General features: G+C 39.6%; 1 protein-coding gene across 1 annotated transcript in view; it reads right to left on the bottom strand.

Annotated features, from left to right (window-relative positions):
- The window catches only part of LOC126183667 (uncharacterized), a 313,457-nt gene that overhangs the window by 130,467 nt on the left and 158,199 nt on the right, over window positions 1–24,791 (bottom strand). The window contains exon 4 of the mRNA XM_049925820.1: window positions 11,906–12,092. Within this exon, the coding sequence (XP_049781777.1) occupies window positions 11,906–12,092 (187 nt within the window). The remainder of the gene's footprint in view (window positions 1–11,905; window positions 12,093–24,791) is intronic.

Below are 24,791 nucleotides of genomic sequence, written 5' to 3'. Positions count from 1 at the left end.
TTCCTGTCAGGTCACAGTGCGTAGTAATTGACAAAGTCACCAAGTAAAACAGAAGTGATTTCTAGCATTCCCCAAAGTAGTGTTATAGGCCCTCTGTTGTTTCTTATCTACATAAATGATTTAGGAGACAATCTGAACAGCCAACTTAGGTTGTTTGCAGATGGTGCTGTTATTTATTGTCTAGTAAATTCATCAATAGATTTAACAAATTGCAAAATGATTTAAGAAAGATATTTGTTTGGTGTGAAATTTGGCAATTGACCCTAAATAACAAAAAGTGTGAAGTCATGCACATGAGTGTTAAAAGAAATCTGTTAAATTTTAGTTACATGCTAAATCAGTCAAATCTGAAGGCTGTAAATTCAACTAAGTACCTCGGAATTACAATTATGAACAACTTAAATTGGGAAGAACACACAGAATATGTTGTGGGGAAGGCCAACCAAAGACTGAATTTTATTGGTAGGACACGTACAAGATGCAACATACCTACTAAAGAGGATGCCTACCCTATGCTTGCCCATCCTCTTTTGGAGTACTACTGCAGGTGTGGGATCCTTACCAGATAGGATTACAGGAATACATCGAGAAAGTTCAAAGAAGAGCAGGATGTTTTGTTTTATCAAGAAATAGAGGAGACAGTGTCATTGACATGATGGAGGATTTGGGGTGGACATCATTAAATCAATGGTGTTTCTCATTGCCGCAGAGTCTTCTCACAAAATTTCAATCACCAACTTTCTCCTCCGAATGTGTAAATATTTTGGACACCGACCTATATATGGAGAAATGATAATCATCATAAAATAAGGGAAATCAGATCTCACACAGAAAAATATAGATGTTCATTTCTTCAGCACGCTATTTGAAATTAGAAAAATAGAGAATTATTGCATAGGTGATTTGATGGACCCTCTGCCAGGCACTTAAGTGTAATTTGCAGAGTATCAATGTAGATGCTCTCTACATTTACTTCCTCTTCCCTTTTCATAACACTGTCTCCTATCTTTCCTTTGTGTCGTCCATCTACATAGCCCCTCCACTTTTCAGTCTTGCCCTTCTTGGATTAGTACTGGTTTGCCATCTGAGCTCTTGATATTCATACAGCTGATATTCTATTCTTCAATGCTTTCTTTAATTTTCCTGTACATCACATCTATCTTCCCCATAGTCAACCATGTTACTATCACTTTGCATTTCTACTCTAGCCATTCCCGTCTTGCCATTCTGCACTTCTTGTCAGTCTCATTCCTTAACCACCTGTATTCACTTATGCCTAATACACTTGCAGTAGTCTTTTTATGTCTGCAAAGTTGTCTGCCAGGTCATTACTATACAACATGAACATCGAGAGGCCCATCTCAGTTCCCTGGAGTACAGCTGAAATTGCTTCTCAATCCAATCACAAATTTTGTTTGATACCTGGTCAGACTTTTGTTAATAAGCATAGATGGGAATTGCGAAATACTACGTCAAAACAATATTGCTGATCCATTGCTTTCATGATGTCATGTCACAAGAACGCGAGCTGGGTTTTGCTTGACCAGTGTTTTCATAATTATTCATGTGTGTGGCAAGCAGGTGGTCATTCAGTTCAAGACACCTTGTGTGTCTGAGCTCAGCATATGTTTCAAGATTCCACAACAGGTTGATGTCAAAAATATTGGACAGTACTTTGATGGCTCACTTCTGCTACTCTACTTGGAGATGGTGTCACTTGTGCATTCTTCTAATCCATGGACTCAGTTTTCTGTTGAAGGAATCTGCAGGGTATTTTGGTTGAAGAGGAACTAAGTCAGTCACAAACTCTGAATAGAATCTGATATGGATTTGATCAAGTCCTGCAGCTGTGTTAAGTTTTAGTAGCTCCAACTGTTTCTCAATATCTCTGACAGAAACATGTGTACCAGTCATCTTCACAGTGGCACAAGAATTAAACAGGAGCAATTAGTATGCCTGGATTTACTTTCATATAAGGATGTTTGAAAGTACAGTTCACTATTCCTGCATTTTCTTCACTACGCTCATATTTAGTTTCTGTATCATCCGTGAGTGCCTGGACATTAACATTGGTGCCATGGACAGCATTTACTTATGACCAGAATTTCTTTGGGTTTTGTGACAGTTTCTTGTCTGCTGTGACAAATACACCTTATCTGTTTTCCATTGGTCTACCCTTTTGACATACATTAAGATTTACCCCAGAAATTCTCCCTGCTGTCAGTCTCAGGTTTTAACCAGCTTTTTGTACCAAGGACTATGTGAGCTTTACATCTTTTTAGTAGTACTTAAGAGACTGGAACTTTGATGTGAAATATTCTGCATTTATCACTAGGATTTTCATAGTCTCATCCATGTGAAGCATTTCTTTGGGCCTTACAGTAATACTTTGGGGTCTCCTACAGCTATTATTGTTTGGAATGGATGGAGAGTCACCAAATCAAAGAATTCCTTGCATGCACCGAACACACAGTAAAAATCCTGAATGGCAGCTTTCAATATGTAGCACACACTTCACAGCTTAACTTATCAAATAACCTTCAAAGTCTCTGTTACAATCCTGCCATTCAATTCAGAACCAGGCAGCCATGATCAGATTTGAGCAAAATGCTCCAAATTTTGAGTTTTGATGAAAGTCTGTAAGCAAGACTGGTCTTCCTGCCTGTGGCCGGAATGATTCAACAATGATCTCAGGGCCCACATGAAAGGTATAGTCTGCTCTGTTCCAATGTGCACCACACCCAGTTCCCTCCCTTCAACATACTCAATGTGTCATTGAGTGCACAAACTGACCCTTCCCATACTTTTCTGCAATTTCTCTAAGGAGTAACATTAATTGATAAAAGTTCAAACTGACTGATACAGGACACAGCAGGCTTTTGAACAGGTGCGATGTGTGACACTGTCTCAATTTCAATTTCAGTGGCAGACAGCACCTGATACCTGTTGCTGAGGGGTATGGGTGTAGTACCTTGAGTACACCTTGTCGCTGCCTCCCCTGTACAAGGACCATAGACCTACCACTGACATGTCACTCATAGTTAAGTCAACTGGAGGTGATAGGTCATTTATTTCCTGGAGAGGAGACAGTGTCCACAAGAGATGATAATACTTTAGGTACTTTTGCTATCTCTAGTATACCTCTCTTGGTAGCTCACCCAACACATTCATTAGCCACAGCCTCAAATCACTTGATGAGAACCAGGGTAATTACAGTTGCTTATGGGTAGCAACTAACACATACCCTACCCAAGAACTAATTCATGGCAGAGCTGCATTGTTGCTGGTGCAATATTTTTATTAACAGTCAACAAACAACTATAAAACAGACTTGCTGATTCTATTTTCGTTTCTGGATCTGTTAACAATACAAGGATTACAAGTTACTTTTAAGAATGAAACAATTAACACCCTAGAAAGTTATTTTCTGTTATAATAAGAGAAAAACCTGGGATAAAAGTTACTGAGTCTCTGGAGGTGCATGAAACTTCAAGTCTTTATGCTCAGTAGCAAACTCAAAAACAGTGGAAACTTACTGAACTGCCATTGAAAGGGGAACTAAATGGAACATAAAACGATATTTTTAATATGTACAGATACACACCTACACTGCTATTAAAAGAAAACAATCTTCAAAACAAAATACTTTTGCCAAAATTTGTACAATACACAACTGTAGCTGATCATGGTGGATTTACTATGAAATACAGTATAAATGAGATCCATCAACTACTGAAAATTCTCAGACAAATTTCCTTATTGACACAGATATATAATGAAATTAAGGATGGTGATTTAACCCTTTTGTGGCTGCTAGAGTCAAACATCCTATCTGCTTGGCCTGCCAACAATGATAAATGTATTGCCCACCTGGGCAGTGGGTGGCTGACTCAGCCAAAGACCACTGCAAGTTGTGGCCACTGAAGGCTGATCTCACAGTCCAGCACACATAGAACCACTCTTCAACAATATTCTTTGTAAAATCAATATAGCACTGTAGGGGCACTGTGGCTGCCATTAATTAACCACGAAAGAGTGTTTCAAAACAAGTCTATGCTTTCTGTTACAAATTTATTCTGGGCTAATAAAAGTTGTTTTAGGATAATGACATGAGCTTTTTATTTACAATTGGAAAACTCTGTAACTTGATAATTACACTACCAATAAATGTGTTTCTAATGTACTAACATTTCATTGACAATGGACAAATATGTTTCAAGGTATATTGTTTTAAAGCGACCAGTTCCTAGTGAAGACGCCAAATACTCGGGCGTCTTTTGTTGCGCGTGGCAGCGAGTATTGTTGAGAAACTGCATGTATTTTGTTGCATTGTTCACCTTTTAAAACACCTGATACGTCAGTCCTGAAGAGTAACCTATGCCCTTTCAGATTATGTGTGTTTGTATTGTGAGTACATTGTATATTAGGAAGTGAAATTTCACATGTTTGCCAGTGCATGCCAATTGCTGTTATGCATGACAGTGAGTGTTGCAAAGACACTGCAAATATTTTGCTGTAGTGTTCACTTTATGAAAAATCTGATACTCCTGAAGAACAATCCATATTCTTTCAGATTATATATGTTTGTACAATGTGTACTTTTCAGGTTAGGAAATCAAATTTAATTTGCTTGGCTCATGGCTCCTTTTGCTGGTATGCATGGCAGCGAGTGTTGCTGAGGAACTTCATGTAGTGTGTTACAATGTTCACGTTTTGCAAAATCTGGTATGTCAGTTCATTAGGACACTTCTTGCCCCCTCAGATTATATATGTTTGGGTCTTTTGGTTTGTGTAGGTTAGCAAATCAAATTGCATCTAATAGATTGTCTCTTAAGCTGAAAGGAACCAAGATCAGGTGAAAGTAGTTGTGCTTTCAGACAAGAAGAGCTGATAATGACAGCATTGGTGGGTACGTTGAAACAACAGACAACATCAATTTGCTATTCTATAGTGCATGTTTATCTATTATTCCCGCACCCAGGCATATGCCAGTGCCCTTAACTATCAAGCCTTCCCACCTACTGGATGTAAATCAATGCCTGTAGCCATACATGTATGGCCAGAGCTGCGAAAGGGTTATGGTGACACTACTGCCAAAATGTGTAGAAAACACAAATGTCACTTCCAAATTATGTTTCTTGTGGCATTCACAATTTGAAAATACATAATAGTATCATAACTCATGCATGTGCCATGAACTATCAGTTAAAATTAATGAGAAAAGAACACAAACTGCACATTTCAATCATATGTAAAGTGTTAGGATATATATATGTTCAAAGCAAATTTTGCACACTCACTCATAAGCAAGGTAAATGACAGATGTCACCTTAATACAGTGTGATAAAGCTAAAACCTGTCACATCAAATAAATCCAAAATGATTACATATACACAGGTGTGTTTTTTCACTATTTTATAACAGACAGTGTTTCTAATGCCCATAAGTAACTTTTAACATTTATAGCTGTCAAATTATAACACTAACATCTTTTACTTCTTCTGTGGCATCTGGAAGAGACTACAAAGAGGACTTCAGTGAAATAGCAGGTATGGAACTTAATCAAACAGTAACAAGATAACAGCTTTGCAAGGCACTATCCCACCATCAGAAAAAGAGGTGCGGGAACTTCTGTCCTACAGTACCACTTACAGGCAAACTCATTAGTCTGATATGGTTTGTGTGTTTATTTGTGGTTTCTACATCAACATACATACTTTTCAAACCACTGTGAAATTCACAGCAGAGAGTACTTAGCATGGTACTATACAGGGTAAATCACCTAAAACTTGTACTCCAAAATTGTGTAAATCAAAAGTGCTATTGATGTGCAGTATTCACAGAATGGCTTGGTAGTTTGGGGCTCATGTTGTTAGCCAATCAACATACCATAACAATACTTAGAAAGCATATTTTTTGTGCAAACATACACTTTTGTAACAGAACAATGCCTACTGACATTAAAAAATTAAAGGCAGGGTAAATTAGAATGTCAGTGATGTTTGTTGCAGGAGTCTAGTGTGATTCATTTATGAGTTGTCATATTTTGGAAAGTTCACACACTGACACTTGTACAGTAATTGTGGTAGCACACACTAGAGAACAACACAAGTGCATATGCCAGTTATGTGGATTCTCACCACTAATGAGACAACTGATCACCACAGGCTGTGTTCAAAATGACCACTGGCAGTGGCAATACACATTTCCAGTCTGGTATGGAGTGACTGTTACAAATGTGCTTGCATTTCAGTGGAGATGTCTGAGCAGGCTGCACTAATACGTCATTGTGTATCATTTGGTGTAGTTGGTATGTCCTTGTAGACAGCGTCTTTCAGCTTACCTCACAGAAAAAAGTTAATAGGTGTCAAATCTGGGGAATGGGTTGGCCAATGTACAGGCCCTCTGCATCCAATCCAATGAACTGGAAACAATTCGTGAAGACATGCTGTAATATCTCGCACACTACAGGCTGGACAGTCATCCTGTTGGAACCACAGGTTCCTCCTAGTCGTCAGAGTAATGTCTTCTGGCATTCATGGAAGATGGTCTATTAGGAGGCTGCAATGTTTGTGCTTGTTCAATGTTCTGGCACCGAGCGAGGTGGCGCAGTGGTTAGCACACTGGACTCGCATTCGACAGGACAACGGTTCAATCCCGCGTCCGGCCATTGTGATTTAGGTTTTCTGTGATTTCCCTAAATTGCTCCAGGCAAATGTCGGGATGGTTCCTTTGAAAGGGCACGGCCGACTTCCTTCCCCGTCCTTCCCTAATCCGATGAGACCGATGACCTCGCTGTTTGGTCTCTTCCCCCAAACAATCCAATCCAATCCAATCCAATGTTCCGGCTATGAAATATGAGCCTATGAGCTGGTGGTTCACTATCCCACACCACACATTTACACTCCATGGACGATGATGTTCCACGACATAGCCAACAGGGATTGTCAACAGGTCAAGAATAAATGTTTCTGTGGTTCACCTGGGCATGATTGGTAAATGTGGCTTCACCGCTAAACAAAATACATGATACAGCTGGAATATCAGGTCTTAATGCCCATGTACAGAAGTTAACATGATCCTCAATCATTTCCATGCAGCTCTTCATGGAGAGAGATGAGCTAGGGATGGAACCTATGTCGATGGAGAATGTGTAGGACACTTTCCTGATTCATACCACTTCCTCATGTGACTATGTGGCAGCTAACACAGGGATCAACTACAACAGCAGCAGGAACATTAATTTCCCCCTCTTCTGTTCCTTCTGTTACATTGTCTATGTGTTACACGACTACTTTCACATAACTAGTTGGAGAGATTGATAAATAATTGTCGAGATGGTCAACGTCTATTGGTATACACTGCCACATACCACCATACAAGAACAAATTTTATTCTTCCTACACTCTCCATGTACCATAAGCATGTTGGCTTTTTCTGCATTGGTAAGTCCAATCATCCTGGTAAGTCCAATCATCCACTCACGACCTACTACTTGGACTGCCATATGCTAATGCACTAGCAAGTAACGATGCACTCAAGGAACATCAAGGAACACAGAAGCACACTGTAAGCAAACATAGCAATAACGTACCTAGCAACCACACAGGTTGAATGGTGCCAACAAGTGTTGGTGTGGAAACTTTTCAAAATACGATATCTCATAAATGACTTGCACTTGAATCCTGCAACAAACATCATTGACATTCGAATTTACCCCAGTTTTAGTTTGTTAATGTCAGTAGACATTGTTCCATTTAAAACAGTGTATGTTTTGACAAAAAATACGCTTTGTAAGTATTACAATCTGTTTATTGGCTTACAATATGAGCCCCTGACTACCTATCCATGACATGAAAACAGCATATGAATAGCCCTTTCTGCAAGTTTTAGATGATTCACCCTGTGTATATGGATTTCTTCCTTTTTATATAACCAATGGGGCTTAGGACAAATAACAACTTAAATGCCTCTGTGCATGCTGCAGTTAGTCTAATCTTGCCTTTATGACCCATACATGAGTGATAAACAGTGAGATGAAGCACATTTCCAGATGCTTCATTCAATACTGTTTCCGGAGACTTTTTAAGAAGACTTTTGTGGGATAGCTGGCATGAACATTTCCATGGTGCTATCTCATGTGACACACAAACCTGTGACCTTTCATGTTGCCCTTCTTTGTATATATTCAGTATCTACTGTTAGTCCTGCCTGGTATGGGTTACATGCACATGCACACAGTGATATTCTAAGATTTAACAAACAAGTGACTTGTAAGCAAGTCTCCTTTGTAGACAAGCTACATTTTCCCAATATCCTGCCAATGAACTGAGATCTGCCACCTGCCTTGTCTACATCTGGGCCTATGTAGGCCCATTCCCTATAGTTTGTTAAACCCAGGTATTTGTATGAGTTACTTGATTCCAGCTGTGACTCACTGACACTGTTTTCTTTTTCATTATGTGAAGTGCACAATTCCATTTAACATTTAAAACATGTTTCCAATCTTTTTTTTCCCCTCTTCATCATACATATTTCCATCATTTGCAAAACATAAGATGTTGTTATTAATATTGTGTGCCAGGCCATTAACATACAAAATGAATAACAAGGTTCCATAAATACTCCCCTCAAGGCACACCTGACATTATTTCTACTTCTGTCAATGATTCTCCACCGAAGATAACATGGTGTATCCTCCTTAATAAGAAATCCTCAATTCAGTCACAAATCTTGTTTGATACACCACATAACAGCACCTTTCTCAGTAATTGTTGGCCTGGTGTTGAGTTAAATGCTTTTCAGATGTCAAGAAATCCTGCATCCACACAACTGCCTTCACCTGTGGCTTTTTGGATGTCATGTGGGAAAACTGCAAGTTGAATTTCAAATGATCTATGTTTTTGGAATTGCGATTACTCTTTTCTTCAGTTATATCATCTAGATTATTTAATATATTTCTTTATTATAATTATGTTTTGGCTACTGTCATAAGCGGAGCAAAAATTAGAACTTGTAAAACAAGCTTCAGTGATAGCATAGAAAATATATGCCTAATTTGGTCAGATTAGACATAGGTTTCTGGTACTGACACTGAACCTTACTGTGAAAGTTCTAAGAATTTATCTGATGATGCAGTAGGTAAAACACCATAATGCATAAAGAAATGCTCAACATAATCTGTATGGTTTTATCCACAAAATATCTACAATGATCACAGGCATATACAGGAAATTTATATCAGTTATTAATAAGGAGGTCATTCTGTCTGAGATACCTCATTACGTTCGAGCTTATAATACAACGTGTCACAGGAGGAATGGTCAGTATTGAGGGGTATAACAGGAATGCTCGTTTGAAGGAAAGGACTTCCCCATTCCAAATGGTTTCTAAGGTGGAACACATGTAACATATACACTTGTTTTCATGCTAGTGGTGCACATGTTTGTGACTTACCAATCCAACCTCCTTGACATTTTATTCTAGTCCAACCTGTTTGCTTTGGATGTCGTTCTGTCATTCAATTAGCCTACTGAATGTGCAATTGTCCATGGTGTGTTGTGAGTGAAGTAGTGCAAGGGACTGAGAATGTATCAGAGAGAAGCATCAGTTAACTGTGTTTGTACACATGCTGGCAAAAATACTACACATCTACACTAATTAAGAATATACAGATATGATTTATATTTACAGCTTCTGTGATGGTGGTACTCCTGCTGCTGTCTAAGAATACTGTCAGAGCTTTCCAACAGATCGAATTCCTCATCATATAGTGTTCATCTGAGTTTTTAGCTCACTGACTGAAATGGGTATTTTCTCAAGTTACTATTTTTCTTCTAAACATGTAGTTCAACAATATGTGCAGGAACAGTAACAAATTGTTGAAATGGTGTAGCAAAGTCCTACTATCAGCACATAGTGACATTCTGCACGTGTCAATGTCCTACGAACGTGTGTATGGTGAACATTACTTGCACCCATTTCACTTACTGCCTGTCCTCAATCTTCACATTGGCTACATTGGTACACGAAGTTTGCCACTGGTTAAATGACAATAATCATTTGCTTCCATTAATACTGTTCGCTGATGAAGCCACATTTGCACAGTACGGAATCAACAACACATGTAATAATCATTGATGGCAACAGGAAAATTCACACACTACAGTGGAAACCAATTTCTAAGTACATTTTTCAATCAATATTTGGCGCAGCATGATCAGTAACATACTGATAGGTCCAGTCATTTTCAAAGAGAGAATGACGGGACAGAATTATTTGCATTTCTTGCAAAATTTGTTTGTTGAAAGCTTGGGGACATGCCTTTGGCCACGTGAACTGCAATGTATTTTCAGCATGACGGTGCCCCTAGACATCTTATCAGAAATAAGAGAGGACATCTCAACCACACTTACTGCAATCTCTTGAATGGCCATGGTAATACAATTAGATTTTTGTTTATGTGGCTGGACAAGGTCCAAGGCATACAATCGAAGGGTGAATACACAAGATGAACTGCTTGGTCACATTATGGACACTGCTGCCCTCATTACGGAACATGCAAAGCCACTCAGACAAGCAACACAATATGTTCTCCCAAGAGTGCACAAATGCACTGAAGTTTACAGTGGGATATATGAATATTTATTGTGAACTGTACAACAGCTGTAATGTGACACGTATAACAACACTTAGAGGTGACTCTGTTAAAAATACGTATTTCGTAATTGATACTCTGTAAAAAGCATGTTGTAATGCTTACTAACTACTGTACATGCATATATATGTAATCTTGATACCTTATTGAATAAAACAGAAAATAAACAGTAACATACATTACAGGTGTTCTATCTTGGAAACCATTTAGAATATGGCCTATCTCCACATGAAATTATTTGCTTCACATGAGAGTTCCTGTCATATGTCCAAGTACTGATTATTTGTCCTGTGACACCCCGTAAATTTGACGACAGACAGACATCAAATAGATAGAATGGTAGTTTCATTGATTAATCTTTCCATCTGTGGGAGTGATTTCTTTGAATATTACACTAATTCTTCGGGACCTGCTACAACTATACTTTAAGCTCATCACTGTCCACTGTTATTGTAGTGATCAGACTACTTACTTGTGTAACAATTCAGACGTACTTTCATATTGTATACAGCTTTTGAAAAAGTGGCTACAGTTTTCGTTAATAGTGAATGTCACCTGAAGTGTTTGATTAGTGGTGTGGCTGTATGATGAAAGGTATTCTCCTAGTGCTAAGTCCTCACAATATGTCTTTGAAAATGTAACAACAGAATAAAATATGATACTGACAAAGAACAGAAAATGATGAGAGAAATGCAGTCAATAATCAATCAGTGATTACACAGAATCCATGTCACATTAATTAGTGAGTGGTGTAACAAAAGGATTGTGCAAATATAGATTTCATCTTTCTCCTATCTACAATTCACTCCATTAACAGCATCATTCCAATGACTTTAAAAACCGGTTACAGTTCTCAAAATGGCGTCAAAAAAGTTGCTGTCGTAATTTTGCAGCTATAAACATTAAAAATTACTCTTGTACGTCAGAAAATTTGCCATACTGCCTGCTATAACTTAGCAAAAACTGCACCTAAATTTATTTATTCATTCTGGATAAATAGTGTGTGACCAGTCTCATTCTGTACAAGTATGAGTTTTGTATTTAGCTTGGTTTGTAACACCCTATACACTATGTTTCAAGACTTAAACAAGATTCCTATCACTTGAAAATGAATTCTAGTGACTAAAAATGATTTAGTATTTTACTCAAATGACAAAGATTGAAAACTGTGCACAAAAGAAATGTTAACAGTAATATTAAAAAGCAGAGTAAAATTTAAAAATATGTTTGACTTATTTAATTTCGCACTTCTTCAGCTGAAGGGCTTGGAGACAGTCTTGGCACAGAAGACATCATGGGAGATGGAGCAACAGCTTTCTCTGGGTGAATGAGTGGCATCCCCATTTGCATTGCTTCCGAGACTTCTTCTGGCTTCACTTCTATGTTATCTAGTCTTTTAAGATTTGGTAGAGCTCTCAGGACAGTTAACCGATAGCTGAAATTAAAACCAACTTAAATTTACACAAAAAAACGAATATTTAACATTACTCTAAGCTAATCACAATGAAGACACACTCAAGAAGGTTTGAAATTTGTGAGGAAACTGTGTTGTCGGAAAACTTACAATAGCTGAGAATGTAGAGCTCCATATACACAGTATACCTGCTTTCTTTACATTTCCTACATTTCATACGGCATTCAGTTTCTTTACCTTTCTTAAGACTTCTCTCACTATTAAGATTATTTACATTTGTAGCATAAAAATACTTTCTTTTTGTTGGGAAATTCATGGCATCTTGTTGCCAACATCTCTGTAATACATTAAAAACAAACTAATTCATCACAAATTGACATGCTATCTGCCAAACAGTTTTAGTTTAATTAGTTGCATGAACATTACTTGTTAGTGGATCAGATGTGTCTCTTGTTAACTATACCAAATGTCTCATTCACTTTCAATGGCGATACTCCCTCCCGTCACACACCTAATCTGCAACAGTGTACTTTATTGGCTATAATGTAGTGTGAAACAGTATAAAAAATGCTTCAGAGGTCAAGAATATATAATTCAATTGATTGCTCTTATCTATGGTCTGTGGAACCTTATGATAAAAGAGAGAAATCTGGATTTCACATACTAAATGCTACTAAAATCCATACAGATTTGATGAAGTAGCCGATTACACTCAATATAAATCATCATATTTAAGTACTAAATGTATCTGTAAACTAAAACTGAACTCCGTGCAAACAGGCCATGAAGGCCCAATGGTACCGACCGACCGCTGCATCATCTTCAGCCCACAGGCGCCACTAGATGCGGATATGGAGGGGGGCATGTGGTCAGCTCACCGCTCTCCCAGGCATATGTCAGTTTAAGAGACTGGAGCCGCTACTAATCAATCAAGTAGCTCCTCATTTTGACTCACAAGGGCTGAGTGCACCCCCCTTCCCAACAGCACTCGGCAGGCCAGATGGTCATCCATCCAAGAGCTAGCCCAGCCCGACAGTGCTTACCTTCGGTGATATGACGGGAACCGGTAAATGTGTCCAGAATCTGCATAAAACTGACACTATCAATAGTGTCAGATTTGAAATAAAATAACTTCCTATTTTTATGGTTTGATCTACTGGATCTTTTTCGAAATAAATGCCTTCACTCCCCTTGAAATCACATAAGAATGATTTTCAATAAATAGTAACTAGAAATAGTTCCAGAAGTAGTTAGTTTTGTGAGTACATCACTTTACTGTCTATATTGTTTTGTTATGTTATGTTATGTTACGTTAACTAAGAGTGCATTTACCTACGTAGTTCCAAATCTGTTGCACATTCTGCATCAAATATTGTTAGTGCAGTTCCCAAAAATTTCCAGCTACACTACAAGCAACAACTACTTGTAATGTTACAAATGTTCTATCGAACTTGTGCCAATGAGACATGAACCGAATCAGCCAAGCAGGTTTACACTGCCTCTTTCTTTAGCCATGTAAAGTGAATACTGTAAAACATACTACTACTACTACTACTACTACTACTACTACTACTAATAATAATAATAATAATAATAATAATAATAACAATAACATTGTTGCACCATTACAGGAATAGCCAACATCTAACATATAATACACTTAATAATGCAGAAGTAAAATATGGTAGCTAGTGAAATTACATCATAGTCAATAAATTCCTATGTATCATAAAAGGGATGGACAACTAACCAATCATGCAATGTTTGTTTGAATGATTGTTCATGAGGATCTTATACAGCTTGTGAAAACTTAGTGAATAATTTATGCCCTATGACTTCATAACTGTTACTTGGTTTTGATGATCTGTGGTCTGATAGGTAATGTTTCTACTGCTGCTTGTGTTGCAGGCATGTAAATTTTCTCTACATTTTGCTTCTGACAACTACTACTTTAGTTCCTAACTCTTAAGTTAACTTAACAGATCAATAACTCTACACAACTTATCACTAATATATTTTACATGTTGACTCCTAGACAATTAATCATCCACATAAACATCCAAGTCCTTAACATAGCTTCAACCATATGAGGAAAACCTTTCTTTTAAAGCCTGTCATTAAGTCTGTGAAGAAAAGTTATGTCATCTGCATATAGCACAGCACTAGATCTAAAAAATAAGGGCAGGGCATTAATCACCATGAGCATTAGGAAATGGTAATGTGTTCTACACGAAATTTCTGAGCCAACATGGACAACTTGCTTACAGTTCATTGGACAATATTTTAATAGACTGAGGCTGTTACCTCTAATTTCAAAGTCAATTTCTTCTCTAAGTGGTATGTTTTAAACATAGATCACAAAAAGCGACATGAGCAGCACCTTTACCCTTGAAAACTTGAGGGGGTGTCTGACTACAGAGTCTATGGCATCAAATGTTGACAGGTACTTCCTAAAACCATATTGTGCTCCAATAATTATTCCCATATTTTCAAAGCACATAGGAAGCTGATGGTAAATTATATACCCCAGTACTTTGGAAAAAGCTGGGACTATTGAAATTAGCCTGAAGTTTTAAGGGGAATATTTCTCTCCCTTTTTATATACTAGAACAATCCTAGAGTGTTTAAGCTCATCATGAAAATATCCCTTGGAATTAAAAGTTTCTACAACAAATTATAGGATAACAATACAATCTATTATTTGCTTCAGCATATTGCAAGATATGTCAAATATATCTACAATGCCTGATGATATCAATTTTTTTAGTCTTCTCATGATGTAACCAGGTGAAAAACTTGGAGAAAATAAAAATACTTGTATTTGTTGACAATAGACAATTTTATTAATAACTCTGATGAAGTGACCAGGTTTTAGTAATAGCATTTCCTACTTCAATTGATTCATTAAAGATATCAATGAATTATTTTTGCCAAAGCACACTATTTAGTCATATCTTTCATCTTTAGCACCATCATTTATTACTCTATACGCAGCTTTGCATTTACTGGTGGATTTCTCAATACTACTGAAAATGTAAACTTGTTTGGATTCCACAACTGCTTTTATATACTCACTCCTATATTTAACATACGCTAATTTAGCATTGTTATTATTCAAGCTGTTACAAACAGGGCATTTAAGTTAGAATAGTATTAATTTAAGAGGTTGTAGTAGGCATTAATTCAAATAAGACATTCCATATAACAAGTGTCCATTTTTTCTATGTGGCAGAGATACAGCTGCTAGAATGTAACGGAAATAAATACTCACAGTAGGTGTAGCAAAGGCATATGATTAAGTTCTAAGATGATTTTCATAAATACCACCTTCGATATCAGTTCACTTTAAAAATATGTTGACAACACCATGTGTAGCTCTTTTAAGGTTATCTTTCATGAGGGCAGCACTATTCATAATCCAAACAATCAAATCAAGTGCTGTGTTTATTGTTTCTTCACCTTTCAACCATCTACACTGGAAAAATCTAAATGGGTGAGGTCTTAGGACCATGGTAACAAAGAGATTTGACCATTTTGGTCAATCCACCTGCTGGAGAATGTTGCATTTGGATGATAAGTCATAGGATGACTAAAATGTGCAGAGACCTTGTCATATATGAAGAACACACCCAACCTTTCAGCCAAAGGAATTTCTTCCAAAAATGTTCGAAGCTCAATTTCAACCAAGTCTATACAATAACACCCTGCAAGACATATTAAGCAACAACCGTTTGCCTGTCACACCACATCACACATTTACAGAGAAGCATTCTCAGAAATGTGACTCCACAAAGGCACGTGAGTTTTTGTTGGACTACCGATGTAAGTTATGACAGTTACTGATACTGTCACAAGTGAAAGTGGTTTCACCAGTAAATAGTACTAATGAGATTACTCAGTGAATCAGAATTAAGCAATGGCAAAATTACAACCATCTACCTTCAGCTCCCTCTCTAAGGTGTAGAATCCATGGTAAACAATCAGGGTAGAGGGCGTGCATATGTAATGTCCATCATATTCTTGCATGTGAAACATCAATATGTATAGAAATTCTGTGTGTGCTTGTCAAAGCACTGGTTGGGTTGGGTTGTTTGGAGGAAGAGACCAAACATCGAGATCATCGGTCTCGGGGAAGGAGGTCGGCCATGCCCTTTCAGAGGAACCATCCCGGCATTTGCTTGGAGTGATTTAGGGAAATCACGGAAAACCTGGATCAGGATGGCCGGACGCGGGATTGAACCGTCGTCGTCATGAATGCGAGTCCAGTGTGCTAACCACTGCACCACCTCGCTTGGTCAAAGGACTGTGTTCCACCAACAGCATGATGTCTTCTACTACATCCACACTGTGCATTTGAATATTCAGATAAAATATAACTGCTGGGAACTGTATCAGTCTCAAACACTCTGGAATCTGGTACTCTGTCATTAGGAAATCATCTACCATATTCTCTAGAAGCAGCAGCAGCATTTCCATCACAGAACCTGTGAACAAATACCATATCGACAGACATGGTATCTGTAAATACTTGACAGGCTTAAACGATAGAGTAGATTTCACCAAAAAATCACAATCACAGTTGAGAAACTCAATTATGTGAAATCAAACAACACTTCATAACTTGAACTTCAAAACAAAACAACAATCCATGAATAAAGTGATAGTAACTCGATTATCGACATGTGTCAGGCTCCAGCTCTAAGCTGACACATGACTACAGAGGGGCAAGTTAAGTGTTTATCCTTTTCTGTGTTTTTTGTCATAGCATACTGACTAAATTTCGCGCATTTTTTTACTGTTTAAGAGAATTAAACGTACATTTTTGTAAGTGTAAAATCATTCAGTCAGTAGTGCAGTAGTTGCTCACTAAACAGCCAGTTACATAGCTCATTAACACAACTGCGTCCATTGGTGACACATCAGGAGGGTAGCAAGTTGCATATCTAGAATTCTATCTGCTTTTACATCTACATCTACATTTATACTCCGCAAGCCACCCAACGGTATGTGGCGGAGGGCACTTTACGTGCCACTGTCATTACCTCCCTTTTCTGTTCGTCGCGTATGGTTTGCAGGAAGAACGACTGTCTGAAAGCCTCTGTGCGCACTTGAATCTCTGTAATTTTACATTCGTGATCTCCTCGGGAGGTATAAGTAGGGGGAACCAATATATTCGATACCTCATCCAGAAACGCACCCTCTCGAAACCTGGACAGCAAGCTACACCGCGATGCAGAGTGCCTCTCTTGCAGAGTCTGCCACTTGAGTTTGCTAAACATCTCCGTAACGCTATCACGGTGACCAAATAACCCTTTGATGAAACGTGCTGCTCTTCTTTGGATCTTCTCTATCTCCTCCGTCAACCCGATCTGGTACGGATCCCACACTGATGAGCAATACTCAAGTATAGGTCAAACAAGTGTTTTGTAAACCACCTCCTTTGTTGATGGGCTACATGTTCTAAGGACTCTCCCAATGAATCTCAACCTGGTGCCCGCCTTACCAACAATTAATTTTATATGATCATTCCACTTCAAATCGTTCCGCACGCATACTCCCAGATATTTTACAGAAGTAACTGCTACCAGTGTTTGTTCCGCTATCATATAATCGTACAATAAAGGATCCTTCTTTCTATGTATTCACAATACATTACATTTGTTTGTGTTAAGGGTCAGTTGCCACTCCCTGCACCAAGTGCCTATCCGCTTCAGATCTTCCTGCATTTTGCTACAATTTTCTAATGCTGCAACTTCTCTGTATACTACAGCATCATCCGCGAAAAGCCACATGGAACTTCCGACACTATCTACTATGTCATTTATACATATTGTGAAAAGCAATGGTCCCATAACACTCCCCCGTGGCACGCCAGAGGTTACTTTAACGTCTGTAGACGTGTCTCCATTGAGAATAACATGCTGTGTCCTGTTTGCTAAAAACTCTTCAATTCAGCCACACAGCTGGTCTGATATTCCGTAGGCTCTTACTTTGTTTATCAGGTGACAGTGCGGAACTGTATCGAACGCCTTCCGGAAGTCAAGGAAAATAGCATCTACCTGGGAGCCTGTATCTAATATTTTCTGGGTCTCATGAACAAATAAAGCGAGTTGGGTCTCACACGATTGCTGTTTCCGGAATCCATGTTGATTCCTACAGAGTAGATTCTGGGTTTCCAAAAACAACATGATACGCGAGCAAAAAACATGTTCTAAAATTCTACAACAGATCGATGTCAGAGATATAGGTCTATAGTTTTGCGCATCTGCTCGACGACCCTTCTTGAAGACTGGGACTACCTGTGCTCTTTTTCCAATCATTTGGAACGTTCCGTTCCTCTAGAGACTTGCTGTACACGGCTGTTAGAAGGGGGGCAAGTTCTTTCGCGTACTCTGTGTAGAATCGAATTGGTATCCCGTCAGGTCCAGTGGACTTTCCTCTGTTGAGTGATTCCAGTTGTTTTTCTATTCCTTGGACACTTATTTCAATGTCAGTCATTTTTCCGTTTGTGCGAGGATTTAGAGAAGGAACTGCAGTGAGGTCTTCCTCTGTGAAACAGCTTTGGAAAAAGGTGTTTAGTATTCCAGCTTTACGCATGTCATCCTCTGTTTCAATGCCATCATCATCCCGGAGTGTCTGGATATGCTGTTTCGAGCCACTTACTGATTTAACGTTAGACCAGAACTTCCTAGGATTTTCTGTCAAGCCGGTACACAGAATTTTACTTTCGAATTCACTGAACGCTTCACGCATAGCCCTCCTTACACTAACTTTGACATTGTTTAGCTTCTGTTTGTCTGAGAGGTTTTGGCTGCGTTTACACTTGGAGTGAAGCTCTCTTTGCTTTCGCAGTAGTTTCCTAACCTTGTTGTTGAACCACAGTGGGTTTTTCCTATCCCTCACAGTTTTACTCGGCACGTACCTGTCTAAAACGCATTTTACGATTGCCTTGAACTTTTTCCATAAACACTCAGCATTGTCGGTGTCAGAACAGAAATTTTCGTTTTGATCTGTTAGGTAGTCTGAAATCTGCCTTCTATTACTCTTGCTAAACAGATAAACCTTCCTCCCTTTTTTTATATTCCTATTAACTTCCATATTCAGGGATGCTGCAACGGCCTTATGATCACTGATTCCCTGTCCTGCACTTACAGAGTCGAAAAGTTCGGGTCTGTTTGTTATCAGTAGGTCCAAGATGTTATCTCCACGAGTCGGTTCTCTGTTTAATTGCTCGAGGTAATTTTCGGATAGTGCACTCAGTATAATGTCACTCGATGCTCTGTCCCTACCACCCATCCTAAACATCTGAGTGTCCCAGTCTATATCTGGTAAATTGAAATCTCTACCTAAGACTATAACATGCTGAGAAAATTTATGTGAAATGTATTCCAAATTTTCTCTCAGTTGTTCGGCCACTAATGCTGCCGAGTCGGGAGGTCGGTAAAAGGAGCCAACTATTAACCTAGCTCGGTTGTTGAGTGTAGCCTCCACCCATAATAATTCACAGGAACTATCCACTTCTACTTCACTACAGGATAAACTATTACTAACAGTGACAAACACGCCACCACCGGTTGCATGCAATCTATCCTTTCTAAACACTGTCTGTGCCCCTGTAAAAATTTCGGCAGAATTTATCTCTGGCTTCAGCCCGCTTTCTGTACCTATAACGATTTCAGCTTCGGTGCTTTCTATAAGCGCTTGAAGTTCTGTTACTTTACCAATGCAGCTTCGACAGTTCACAATTACAATACCGATTGCTGCTTGGCCCCCGCATGTCCTGACTCTGACCCGCACCCTTTGAGGCTGCTGCCCTTTCTGTACTTGCCCGAGGCCATCTAACCTAAAAAACCGCCCAGTGCACGCCACACAACCTCTGCTACCCATGTAGCCGCTTGCTGCGTGTAGTGGACTCCTGACCTATCCAGCGGAACCCGAAACCCCACCACCCTATGGCGCAAGTCGAGGAATCTGCAGCCCACACGGTCGCAGAACCGTCTCAGCCTCTGATTCAGACCCTCCACTCGGCTCTGTACCAAAGGTCCGCAGCCAGTCCTGTCGACGATGCTGCAGATGGTGAGCTCTGCTTTCATCCTGCTAGCAAGACTGGCAGTCTTCACCATATCAGATAGCCCCCGGAAGCCAGAGAGGATTTCCACCGATCCATAGCGACACACATCATTGGTGCTGACATGAGCGACCACCTGCAGATGGGTGCACCCTGTACCCTTCATGGCATCCAGAAGGACCCTTTCCACATCTGGAATGACTCCCCCCGGTATGCACACGGAGTGCACATTGGTTTTCTTCCCCTCTCTTGCTGCCATACCCCTAAGGGGCCCCATTACGTGCCTGACGTTGGAGCTCCCAACTACCAGTAAGCCCACCCTCTGTGACCGCCCGGATCTTGCAGACTGAGGGGCAACCTCTGGAACAGGACAAGCAGCCATGTCCGGCTGAAGATCAGTATCAGCCTGAGACAGAGCCTGAACTGGTTCGTCAGACAAAATGGAGAGGCCTTCCGTTCAGCCCTCCGGAATGTCTTTCGCCCCCTGCCACACCTCAAGACGACCTCCCACTCTACCACAGGTGAGGGATCAGCCTCAATGTGGGCAGTATCCCGGGCAGCCACAGTCGTAGTCGTAGTCCAATCCGGGGATGCGTGGGACGAGCTGGCCGTCCCTGACAAACCCCCATCTGGCCCCCCACAGTGATGCCCATTGGCAACAGCCTCAAGCTGTGTGACCGAAGCAATTTATAGTTTGCTTCTTCAGTTTGTCTTACTAGGATGTGTGCACACAGTGTGCGGATGCAGAAGGAGCCGGCCGCAGTTTGTGAACTGCTGAATGCGCTTTTGGCTGTGGTCAGTCGCCTTCAGTCTGCTGCCTCAGAGTGTAGCACTGGCGGAAAATCTGGCACATCACACGGGACATTTCAGATGTCACTTGTTTTTCCCATGGGCTCTGCTTCAGCGGCACCACCTAGTGCATGTGATGTTGCGGATCCACCCTCACAGGAGGGTGAGTGGCAGGTGGTAACACGTTCGGATGGCTCGAGATGAGAGCCAATGAGGAGACTGGCCGCCTGGCTTCCCTCATTCACCCTGTGAGTGGACAGGTGGCTGTTCCTTCAGCAGGGTCCGAACAGACACACAGGGGCAGGGGTTTATTAGTTATTGGCAGCTCCAATGTTAGGCATGTTATGGAGCCCCTTAGACAGAAAGCTTTCAGGGCTGGAAAGAAAGAAAATGTGCACTCAGTATGCTGCCGGGAGGTCTCATCCGAGATGTGGAGGCAGCCTTGTCTGTGGCTATTGAGAGTGCAGGGTACAGTCATCTACATGTTGTGGCTCACGTTGGCACCAACAACACCTATCGCATGGGTTTTGGGGCGATCCTCAGTTCTTATAAGCAGCTGGCGGAGGTGATGAAGACTGCTGGACTTGTGTGCAGGGTTCAAGCAGAGCTCACAATTTGCAGCATTGCTCCCCGAGTTGATTGGGGTCCTTTGGTTTGGAGCTGATAGTAGGGTCTCAATCAAAGGCTTTGTCGACTCTGTGACGGTCTTGGCTGAAGATTTCTAGACCTGTGTTATTGTGTGGGGATTTGTAGGACTCTCCTTGATAGGTAAGGGGTGTACTACACAAAGGAAAGGAAGCAGCTACTCAGGTAGGAGAGTACTTATGGAGTGCACATGTTTTTTTTTTTTTTTTTTTAAGGTTAGGCAGCAGTTTGAGGTGCTCGAATGAACACTCACCAGTCAATATGCAGCAAGGGAAGGCAAACGGCATTTAGAATAAAGACACTTTGACAGTCAAAGATATGTGAGTGGCTCGAAGACTTCTTAAATAATAGAATCCAGTATGTTGTCCTCCATGGCAAGTGTTCATCATAGACAAGTGTATCGTCAGTAGTGGCCCTGGAAAGTGTTATAGACCGCTGTTGTTCTCTATATACATAAATGATTTGGCAGACAGAGTGGGCAGCAATCTGCAGTTGTTTGCTGATGATGTCATAGTGTACAGTGAGGTGTCAAATTTGAGTGATTGTAGAAAGATACAAGACGACATAGACAGTTGGTGTGATGAATGGCAGCTACCTTTAAATGTGGAAAAATGTTAGTTAATGTGGATGCGAAGGAAGATCAAATCTATACTGTTCTGATACAGTATTGCAAAGTGATACAAGATGGAACGAGCATGTTAGAACTGTGGCAGGGAAGGTGAATGGTCGACTTCGGTTTATTGGGACCTGTAAAGGAGACCGCATATAGGACACTGGTGTGACTGCTTAGACTTTGACCATAATTCCTCTACATCCATCTTACTAGAACTAAGTGATGCCAGTTCACTGTCTAAGTGAGATTCTAATAACTGCTTATCTGCTCTGTCTATCAGAAACACTCTCCTAACCTTCTTAACTGATTTATCAACTTTCATAGTTACAGAATGACATCATGATGGCTAGTCCCTGTTTTTGTATTGACATTGTCAATTAGGTCATTTACTGATAAAATTTGACAGTCACTGCTCTGTACTGCTCTGGTGTTTTGGATCCATACCAGATCGGACTGAAGGAAGAGATCGAAGCAATTCAGAGGTGGATTGCTAGACTTGTTATCGGAAGGTTCAAATAATGCTACAGAGATGTTTCAGGAACTCAAATGGGAATCCCTGGAAGGAAGGCAATATTCTTTTTGGGAAACACTATTGAGAAAATTTAGACTGGCATTTTATACTGACTGCCAAATGATTGTACTGCCACCAACATACATTGCACGTAAGGACCACAAAGATAAGATATGAGAAATTAGGGCTCTTATGGAGGCAGATAGACATTTTAGGCAGACAGACATTTTTCCCTTTCTTTGTTTGCAAGCGGAACAGGAAAGAAAATGACTTTTAGTTGTACTAGTTACCCTAAGCCATGCACCATATGGTGGCCTGTGGATTATCTATGTAGATGTGAAATGAAGACTTATCTTTATTCCCAGCTGTATTTCTGTAACCAATAACAATGAGAAACATGTTATAGTGAATGTTTTATATGAATGAGTCTACATTGCCACTTGCTAAAATATTTTCTATTCTTGATTAATCATTTTGTATATTATTTAACATTACATGGTTTTTCAAATTACTAACATGTTTAGTGTAACATGGAGTTTGTCTGTTTGGAACCTTAGTTTTGAAGTCTTTGTCAGTTACTTCACATTTTCTTATGAGAATACTATCACTAAACAGTGTTAAACTGCTTCAAAAATCCTTCTGAATATTACCTTGGGTGACAAATAATTTAAAGTATAATGTGTATCACCTCAACACTGGCGAAATCAGTCTCTCTTAGCATTACAGAGTCTGAGCATTTTATCATCTGTTACAGGTCTGGCGAGCACAATGTTCCAGACAGGCCTACTTATATTACACTTATCAAGAGGGAACATGCATGTATAATTTATTATGAAGAGCTATGATCAGGAAATGGAAACACTATCATCACATGATTCTACCATAGTTTCAAAACTGACAAAAAATAATCTAAACACACATGATCTCTTGTAGCCCTATTATTGATACAATATAAATTTTAGTTATAGTAAGTTTTCAGGTGAGTGAAAGTACACTTATCTGTTTTTACATTAATATATGCATTCAAAGTGCCTCCTATTACAGTAATGTAATGTATCCATCTAATCTCACTCAATACAGTTATCATCATCTCCAACTTATCTAATGAAACATGGATGATTCCCTTTGATGATCTATACAAGGATACAACCACTAACATAAAACTGTGAACAACAGTGCCAGTAGCTGTAACAGTCTGTTCACCACACAGGTACTCTGGATCAAATATAATGACTGAGTAACCAAATGATCGGCTTAAATGAATTGCCATATCATCCCTTATTGCAATTTTCCTCAATAACTATTTGTTATACTATGGTTATCAAATATAAGAAGTGTAAGTTCATTCGCAGTAGCCCGAAGTTCCCTCAAGCAAAAAGTATCACACTGATTCTCTAGTGCAAAACTATTTACAATAAACTACAGTATTTATTATTTATTTCTTAATGTTTAAGGCAGAAACAAATGTAATTCTTGAAATTTTCCCAGGTTACAGAGTATCCCTTGAAGTTGGGACTGCAGATGGATTAAGTCAACTTCTTGTCATGATATTTCGGCTGGCAACTGTTCAGTCATCTTCAGACAAGTGTTTTTCCCCGGAGCTTGTTAGTTCACATCGCTAACTTTATACCAAAAATTGGTGTGGAGATACATGCACAAAAGGAACCACTACATGTTGTGTCTGATGTAGACAGCCTTGCAAAGGAGCTGGAACACCTACAATCAGTGTTCGAAGGTAATGGATACTCTCCACATCAGAGCAGCATGGCTTTAAGGAAGAAGAATGTGATCACCCGCAATATTAAAGAGGAGAAGGAGCAGTTCAAGTCCAGAGTGTTTTTCTCATGCATTGGAATTATTCCGTTGAAATTTAGCAGAATCTTAAGAAAAGGTTACGTTAAAGTAATCTTCCACCCACCTAGAAAGATTTGTGCTCTATTCAGCAAAGAATAATATGTGAGGGCTGGAATCTACACAATACCTTGCCAGTATGGCAAAATCTACATTGGTCAGAAGACGCGCACAGTGTGTGAAAGATGCGCTGAACATGATTGCCACAATCTCCTTTTACAGCACAGTAAGCCATCCATAGCC

This window comes from Schistocerca cancellata, chromosome 4 (genome assembly GCF_023864275.1).
Source record: "Schistocerca cancellata isolate TAMUIC-IGC-003103 chromosome 4, iqSchCanc2.1, whole genome shotgun sequence".
Lineage (NCBI taxonomy): Eukaryota > Metazoa > Arthropoda > Insecta > Orthoptera > Acrididae > Schistocerca > Schistocerca cancellata.
The sequence above is the reverse complement of the archived record's forward strand: the minus strand, read 5'-3'. Positions and strand labels throughout refer to the sequence as shown.